The sequence below is a fragment of the Galeopterus variegatus genome, unplaced genomic scaffold, assembly GCF_000696425.1.
Source record: "Galeopterus variegatus unplaced genomic scaffold, G_variegatus-3.0.2 Scaffold4244, whole genome shotgun sequence".
NCBI lineage: Eukaryota > Metazoa > Chordata > Mammalia > Dermoptera > Cynocephalidae > Galeopterus > Galeopterus variegatus.
In genome coordinates, this window is record NW_007730355.1 from 145,591 (window position 1) to 154,583 (window position 8,993).

The 8,993-nt window shown below is 46.5% G+C and overlaps 1 protein-coding gene across 1 annotated transcript in view; it reads left to right on the plus strand.

Annotated features, from left to right (window-relative positions):
* The window catches only part of ARHGEF5 (Rho guanine nucleotide exchange factor (GEF) 5), a 17,605-nt gene extending 8,612 nt beyond the window's left edge, over window positions 1–8,993 (plus strand). The window contains exons 5-14 of the mRNA XM_008587076.1: window positions 955–1,115; window positions 1,669–1,821; window positions 2,116–2,245; window positions 2,503–2,577; window positions 2,962–3,051; window positions 4,323–4,480; window positions 5,113–5,274; window positions 6,698–6,768; window positions 7,928–7,946; window positions 8,161–8,993. Coding sequence (XP_008585298.1) covers window positions 955–1,115; window positions 1,669–1,821; window positions 2,116–2,245; window positions 2,503–2,577; window positions 2,962–3,051; window positions 4,323–4,480; window positions 5,113–5,274; window positions 6,698–6,768; window positions 7,928–7,946; window positions 8,161–8,416 — 1,275 coding nt within the window. The 3' untranslated portion in view covers window positions 8,417–8,993. The remainder of the gene's footprint in view (window positions 1–954; window positions 1,116–1,668; window positions 1,822–2,115; window positions 2,246–2,502; window positions 2,578–2,961; window positions 3,052–4,322; window positions 4,481–5,112; window positions 5,275–6,697; window positions 6,769–7,927; window positions 7,947–8,160) is intronic.

An 8,993-nucleotide genomic window follows, 5' to 3' on the forward strand; every position in this document is an offset into this window, starting at 1 on the left:
CAAAAAAAAAAAAAAAAAACCAAGGCATTAGCTTTGACTTTTCCTCCTCTTTCAGGCCCATTTTCTAGCAGATAACCAAGTCCTTCCAAATCTACCTCATAAATATTTATGACTTTGGTCTACTTCTCTCCCTTCTCTTGGCTATTCAGGACTTCACCTCTCATCTGGAATTATTACAGTATTTTCTAACATACTGTAGAAAGGGTTGTCTTTCCCCTTCCAATCTTTTCTCCATACTGTGCTCAGAAATATCTTTATAAAAAGACAAATCTGATCAAGTTATTCCCCTAAATAAAACCTTTTTCTGTTTTCCAACCAAGTCCAAACTATTTTATGTTATTTACATAACCCTCCAGACCTTGCATCTACTTGCCTCTCTAGCTTCATTTTTTGCTACTACTTTTATACACCTGGCTTCAAAAATGCTCAATTTATTTAGATTTTTTAAAAATAAATTTTATTGTATATATTTAAGGCATACAACATGATGTTATGGGATACATATAGATAGTAAAAAGGTTACCATGATGAAGCAAATTAACATATCCATCCATCTCACATAGTTACCTTTTTTTTTTTTTAATGTTTTCGTGTTATTTAGGTTTCCTGAAAGCACCTTACACCTTTGGGGTCTTGCATATGCTCTTCAAACCCTAGATTAAATCTTACTTACTCAGTGTCCTTTTCCTCTCCCTCTAGGTCAGATTAGGTTCTGGTGTGACCATGAGCTGTCTTGCTCACAGCTCTACCCCCAAAACATTACACGTTCAAACCCTAGATTAAATCTTACTTACTCAGTGTCCTTTTCCTCTCCCTCTAGGTCAGATTTGGTTCTGGTGTGACCATGAGCTGTCTTGCTCACAGCTCTACCCCCAAAACATTACACGGTGGCTGGCACATACCAGGGAGTCAATACAAGTTTTTAATTCATCTTCCTTTTCTCCAACTCTCTAGGCCAAGTTTGAACTGATCGTGTCCGAGGCCTCTTACCTGCGCAGTCTAAACATAGCTGTGGATCATTTCCAACTTTCAACCCAACTCCGGGCCACCCTTTCCAACCAGGAACACCAATGGCTCTTCTCTCGTTTACAGGATGTGCGCGATGTCAGCACCCTGTGAGAGTTCCCTTCTCCCAAATTCCTCTAACTCAGCCTCACATCGTTAGCCTTTAAACCTTCAGTTGATTTTTTCCCTCATAGAAACTTTCTCATTGCCACAGTCACAGGATGACACTGGGCCTCAGCTCCCCCCACGATTCCCAATGGCCATAGGGATGGAAAGGGCAAAGAAGAGGAGAGGGTTGAGTGGATAGATGCATTAATGGATCAATAAATGAATGAGAGCTCCTTTCTGAGCTGAGGATTTAGATATACCATGGGCATGCCCTGCATTGGAGCTGAAGTATAGAAATCATCTAAAGATCAGAAAAGCAGAATGGAATCAAAAGAACAAGAAATGGAACGTTAGGATCAGAGAGTTAGATCAGGGGCAAACTAGGGAGAGCCTTGGAGAGAATTCTAGTACGTAGCAATGGGCACAGAGCTAGGGAGAGTCCATAGAAGTTATTAACTATGCAGAGAAGAAGTCACAAGCTCAAGGTATAGCAGGGGTCAGCCAACTGCTGTTAAAGTCCAGAAGTTTCACGAGAACTATTTAAATACTACACAGGTTCCTTTCAGACTTGGAAGAGAACTTCGAGAACAACATCTTCTCCTTCCAAGTATGTGATGTAGTCCTGAACCATGCCCCAGACTTCCGCCGGGTCTACCTGCCTTATGTCACCAACCAGACCTATCAGGAACGCACCTTCCAAAGCCTACTGTGAGAATGACCTCCATTCAGTCCCCATGTGCGCGCTGCAATGACCTTGCACCAATCCCCGCCCCAGGGTGCTATCCCAAGAGCACATCTTCTTGTGCCCACTCTGTGATCTCCAGCCCCCATTCGCCCTCCATTTCATCCTCACTCCCATGCCCCCCACCCCCATACATTGGCTCCCACCATCTCTTTCCCAACCCACAGACAACTCCACTGAGCCTTCCATTCCCCATGCCTTCACCGAGTGCTCCGTTACTCCCCACGTCCCTCCTGACCGGAGGCTCGCTGCTCATGCAGGAATAGCAGCAGCAGTTTCCGAGAGGTCTTGGAGAAGCTGGAGAGCGACCCTGTCTGCCAGCGCCTTTCCCTCAAGTCCTTCCTGATCCTGCCCTTCCAGCGCATCACCCGTCTCAAGCTGTTGCTCCAGGTACAGCAGATCCTACCTTGGTCCTCTCCCCTTAACTGAGAGGGATGATCTCAGGGAGCCCCAAGGCAAGAGACTGTCCATTCTTCTGCCCTGTTTCCACGTCCTGTGGATGACGCGAGCCGCCTCCTCACTGCCCACACCTTTCCTTCTCAGAAATCTCTGCTGCTGAAATTTTGTCCCTGGGCTTCTCCATTAACCAACCCCCTTTTCCTGTTTTTCCATTCCTTTTTCCCATCTGCCTACTGTTTGTTCTACAGAACATTCTGAAGAGAACACAGCCTGGCTCCTCGGAAGAAGCAGAGTCCACGAAGGCGCACCATGTCCTGGAGGAGGTAGGCAGCCACCACCTCCGCTCTGGCCCCCTGACTGTCCTTTATGGAGAAGTCCTTCCTTGCCCAGGCCCACAACTCCAGAAAGCATGGGAGGTGGGACCTCGTTGCTGGGAACGCTCACCACCTCTCTACACCCACCAAACCTCCACACGCACAACCCCCACATTCACTCTTACTTTCACTCAGCCTAGTAGTGTTCTGCCAGGTCCTACAAAGTATACCAGGGTCCTAGGGCTTCAACTTGATGCTGCTGTCACTCAACTCCAGCCTGGTAGAAAAGAGGGAGGCCATCACAACCTATATCCAGATTTCTTTCAGGGGACTCAAAGGTCAGAGCCTCTAACCCAGTGCCATTCCCCTTTCCTCACCCTGCTCAACCCTCAGCTGATCCGAGACTGCAACAACAATGTCCAGAGAATGCGACGGACAGAGGAGCTGATCTACCTGAGCCAGAAGATTGAGTTTGAGTGCAAAGTGAGCGAGCCCCCCTGCACCCCCACCCTGGCTCTGGTCTCTAGCATGTCGCACAGGTCTCCCACTTCCATTGAACCATCTTGCTCACACTGTGCCCAGTCTGCAACCTCATTTCTGCCCACCATCCATTCTGTCCTATCTCTGGGATGCCTACTTCAGTCTCCAAGATGTATTGTTAAGTGCAGAATGGAGGGCGCAGTCGCACAGGTCTCCCACTTCCATTGAACCATCTTGCTCACACTGTGCCCAGTCTGCAACCTAATTTCTGCCCACCATCCATTCTGTCCTATCTCTGGGATGCCTACTTCAGTCTCCAAGATGTATTGTTAAGTGCAGAATGGAGGGCGCACAGAACTGTGTGTACATTATACTGCCTTTGGTGTAAAAGTGGAGGATAAAAATCTATATATGTATCTGCTTGTGTATGCATGAGGAAAAAAGGAGCAGTGGTTACCTGGGGGCTGGGGGGGCGGGTGCACATGGGAAATGGACGGATGATGGAAGAATGAGGGAGAGCTTTTCAGTATAAGTCTTTATAAAAAATTTTGGTGCTTGAACCCTTACCGTTTTACCCAGTCTCCTTCTAGTCTAACTAAAGCAACATAAAAGTGGATCCAAACATAGGGTCAAAATCTCCCATCCAAACACAAATCTAAAATGACACTCCACATTCAAATTCCAGCTCAGAATAGACACCATCATTACCTCCATGGAGGATAAGGAAAATCTCTTGTCCACCTACTAATCTTATCCAATGTCATCATCTTGACCCCAGCTCCAGCTCCATGCAAGCCCCACCTAGTTCACTTTATTCTCGTCCCCATATCTGATTCCGACTGTGTCTCTCATGTTTCTGGTTAGAATCAAAGAGGAAATAGATGTGAGGACTGCTCGCCTTCTAACTTCTAAGGCACATCACACTGTTCCCTGCCTTTTCCTTCACTAATTCCTAATCGGGCTCTTCCACCTCTTCTTCAGTTCAGGCTTCTAGGGCAGAGCTCTCTCACATAGTCTCTAGCCTGCGTTGGACCACAGGTGCCTCCCCTTTGCCTGAGCATAGAAACATGGGAGCCACACACCAGTGGACAGTGGGAGATACAGGGTTCAGAGAGAAATAGGATCTAAGTGCGTGGCTATGAGCAGGAGGGAAGATGTGGAAGAGATGATTGTCCGTGGTGGAGCTTAGTTGGAAGCAGCATGGTGAGGAGGGGAAGACTGAGAGGAAGCTTCTTGTCTGTGACACTGCTTCTCTCTCTCCCCTTGCCCTGTAGATATTCCCGCTTATTTCGCAGTCACGCTGGCTGGTGAAGAGTGGGGAGCTGACCGCCCTTGAGTTCAGTGTCTCCCCAGGTCTGCGGAGGAAACTGAACACACGTCCAGTCCACCTGCACCTCTTCAATGACTGTCTGTTGCTGTCCCGGCCCCGAGAGTCAGTGACTGGAATGGGAGGCCAGAGCACAAGAGGGGAGTGGGACGAGGCAAGAGGGAAGGTCTAAAAGGGGCAGAGAAGGGCCATACTCCTAGAGGAACCCTTCTCAATGGCTCCACCCATAGAGTCCAGGTCATGTCCTAGAGAAAAAAAAAAAAGCTCAAAGCAAAAAAGGGGATCCCACCAAACTATGTCAAGAGATCATACAGCAGGACCTGTACTATGTTATAGGCGCAGAGCAAAATGCAGCTAATTAGCTTATCACATTCTCAGATCAGTCTATTTGTTGGTTCTTTGGGCTGGACTCAACCTCCTAGCCTAGAGATATTTACCTAATTCCAGATCTTAACTCTCTGGTCCTAAGGGCATTAAAAGTTTATATTTGTTCTGTCTCTTCAACTCTTTAAAGTGGTAAAGTATCCATTGCACTTGATATGTGGTTTGCCATACTGGTGACAAATCCCTGAGGACCTGGGAGCTACCATGTTGGGAGCCAGTTAGGACTATTTTATGGTTTTTATGGGAACTTTCAGGCTGCAGATGCTACAGTTAGGGATTTTTGAATCCAAGGATGTAAGGGTGGATGAAGTGTGGAAACCTGAGATCCAGGTTGAAAAGACTGTATTTTGCAGGGGGAGCCGATTCCTGGTGTTTGACCATGCTCCCTTCTCCTCCATCCGAGGGGAAAAGTGTGAAATGAAGCTACATGGACCCCACAAAAACCTCTTCCGGCTCTTCCTGCTGCACAACACACAAGGCACTCGGGCTGAGTTCCTGTTCCGCACCGATACTCAGTGAGATGGGGCTGGGCAGAGGAGATGGGGGTGGGCACCCTGAGAAGGATGTGGGACCAAGGCAGAAAATGTATCCAGAAAACAGCCACAGTGCCATGTAGCCCACCCTGGAATGGGGGGCATCCATAGTGAAACCCAACTCCTAGAGCTAATAGACAACTTGCAGGAGATTGGGGATGGCAGAGGGTACAAAGTGGCCAGCAAGCCTTAGCATCTATATTATATCCTTTACTCAAGAAGGACAAGGTCAGTGAGACATCAGAAGGGAGATGAACTGGTATGACTGAGCCAAGAATTGTAATACCAACATCCATGAGCAAATGCCCATGTGTACAAGCCAGAAATCGTATGTGAATAAGACAAGCACTAGGTGCCTTGTGCTTTCTTTACTCCCACCTCCCAACCCAGTCCTCTGCTAAGCAGAAATCCACAATATTGAGAACTATGATTTGCTTATCTTTTCAATAATAATAATACTAATGATAAAATATATTCACATATGCATACATTTTTGAGAGTATTAATAATATCTATAAAATCTGGCACACAGCGCCTACAATAATGAACATCTGAAAGACTATAGCTGTTATTGCTGTTATAAAAGATAAAGAGTCTTTCTTTAAAAGTTTGACATATCTAATGGTCTGAGGAACTCCATGTTGTAGACACTTTTCAATTCTATCCCTCGGAAAGCACTTCAGGGTGGGAGCGATAATTACCGTCCTCACTTATAGAACAGAGAAGGTGGTGTGGGGTTTGTATGCAAAATATCACATATGTCAAATAATCAGATGTGGAGTTACATTCTTTGTTTCGTGCTTTGACCAGCAACTTCCTGGAACAGTAATAGTGTCAGCTCTCAGTTACTCAGGCACGTTTGGAAGCGGAGGCTCAGAGAATGCAAAAACCTACAGTTGATTATGCAGTTAGGCTTGGGTTACATTGTGCCACAACAATGAAAATAGTAGATATATCTCCCTGATCTAATTATTATTACAGAATAATTTTCATCTTTGAGCTATTTAATCGAAGGGAGGTGGGCAAGAGAAAGTGATAGAGGGAATCTAAACTGAGATGAACATTTTGCTTAGTACAATCTCCAGAATGGATAATCTACATGTGCATAATTGTCAGTTGACTTTATCCTCCTACTTGGAAGATATGAGAGGCCGTTAGGAGGACACACCTGGAAAGAGAAGGGGAAAAATAAAGTGTGACAAGACAAATTGACATATACTTCAAGATTTTGTCATATTTCCAACCAAACAGAGTCCCATTGACTTTTGTCATAGAAGGCATTGAACTGGACAGCTTTTTGAACTAGACAAGTCCTTCCCACAGCCACTTGCCTTCCCCAACACTGGCCTTCATCCCACACCCCCAGAACTGCAGTTGAAGCCATGACCCTGCTTTGTTTTCTCAGAAGTGAGAAGCTCCGATGGATCTCAGCCTTGGCCATGCCAAGAGAGGAGCTGGACCTTCTGGAATGTTATGGTGAGTGAGAGTCTACGAAGGAGAGAGAAATGGCAGGGTCAGAGGTTTCCTTGGGATACGGGGGTTTACGGGGATGGGAGGTAACTCTGTGAGGCTTCCATTGCTTTTCCGCAGAAACTCAGGGTGAAAGATGGTTTACTGGAGCTTAAACACCTAAGATGCATCTGCTTAAAACTGTTTATCACCATGGCAGTACCCCTGCCCCATACACTCCCTGCCTTGGGCAATAGTTTGCTCTTTATAAAATACTTGTCCCCTTAAGTCTCTCTGCTTCTATTTTGCCTGGAGTTTACATGCTTGAAGGTCTTGGGGAAAGGGGGAGAAAGTATGGCTGCAGTGGGAATTACAGGAGGAGAACAAAATAGCTTTGCCTTGGCCACACCTCTCCTGTACAGGCGGACCTGAGGCCACCTACCCCAGCCTTCCGGGTACCCACGGTGGCCACAAGCACACACACATTGTGGATGTCTGCAGTCACACTAAGACTGGACTTCTTCTGGCGCTCATATCAGCCCCATAGTTGTCCTCCAGCAAGGATTCCCTAATTTATACCCAGATAGAGACTAAGCACAAAAGGACACTGGGCCTATAGTGACTGAAAAGACCAACGTTCCTAAGACAGGAACCTTGAGAAATGAAGTAGGAGAAGTGTGCTGTACTGAATTCTGTTACCTTGTACACTGTGTGCTGTAGGTGCCGGGCTTCAGTGCCCTGGTGGGCAAGGAGGGCAAGAGAATTCCTCCTTCTTCACTATGATCTTGTGAATAAGCACAAAAGGACACTGGGCCTATAGTGACTGAAAAGACCAACGTTCCTAAGACAGGAACCATGAGAAATGAAGTAGGAAAAGTGTGCTGTACTGAATTCTGTTACCTTGTACACTGTGTGCTGTAGGTGCCGGGCTTCAGTGCCCTGGTGGGCAAGGAGGACAAGAGAATTCCTCCTTCTTCACTATGATCTTGTGAATGGCACATGAGGATGGGCTTTAGTACTCTGTTCTCCTAAGAGAACCAGCGCAGTTGGTAAAGTACGAAGAGCAATGAACCCATGTAAGATGGAACACTTACAGGTCAGGCATACTCCGAGGCTTGTTATCTTGAGCTTCATATCTGTGGAAGTTTCCCCTAATTTATATAAATGCAGAAATATAGAAATCCAGAATGTCCTCAAGTACTTCAGTATGACCTCATCTTAACTTTACTAATTCCATCTACGACAACCTCACTCCCACATAAGGTCACATTTTGAGGTACAGGGGATTATGACTTCAACATATATTTTGGGGGAGACACAATTCAACCCATGACAGTGGAGAAGGCTCAGGAGTGGGCAGCCATGTGTGGTCCCCTGGGTGGCTAGACTTCTGCTGCTGGGGCTCTTTAGTTCATTCAGCCTTAGGATTCAGAAAAGTTTCCAGGAGTGTGGTCCAGGGGCAACTATCTTGAGTCTTTCCCAGATAATTCTTCTTCGCACCCACTCTGTTCCCACAGGCTGGCTGGAAGGCATGAGACTCTCAGATGGAGAGCGAGGCTGGTTTCCTGTGCAACAAGTGGAGTTCATTTCCAACCCAGAGGTCCGTGCTCGGAACCTGAAGGAAGCCCATCGAGTCAAGACCGCCAAACTACAGCTGGTGGAACAGCAAGCCTAGCTGTTCTCTGTATGGAAGCTGCTGAGCTTAAGAACAAGCTGTTCCTGAAGAGTGCTGGCCCCTGAACCCTGCTGCAGAGGCCTCCTGTGGGCCAAGAATTGAGCTTTCTGAAAGCACAAGGACAAAACCCAGCTAACCCAGTCGCTCGTCCCAGGCCTTCTCTTTTGTGCTTTGTGCTTGGTGGGGGGATTTTGAAGGACTTTGTACTGGACTCTGGGAACCTCTTTTCATAGGAAAAGGGACCAATGGGGTCTGAGCCTAGGATCTTTCCTGTACTCATACAGTATGTAAACATTCTCTGCTTCCAGAGCGTAGATTCAAACCTGGCCAAAGTTTCAGCCGTGGCCACATGTTAAAAAGAATCTGACCTCAGTCCACTGGAAGGAGTGGTTTAAGGGGAAGTAACACATTAGATGAGTGCGTCAACCTGGTGACTTCTAAGGTATCTTCCAACTCTAGACATTATCCATAATATTTGTGTGAGGTCAGTGTATGCATCTCTGAGATCTGTGTCTATTGGTGACAATGTGAGGGTAATACTCTCTCACTCTAATAAACTTGGCACTTCTCTGAGTGA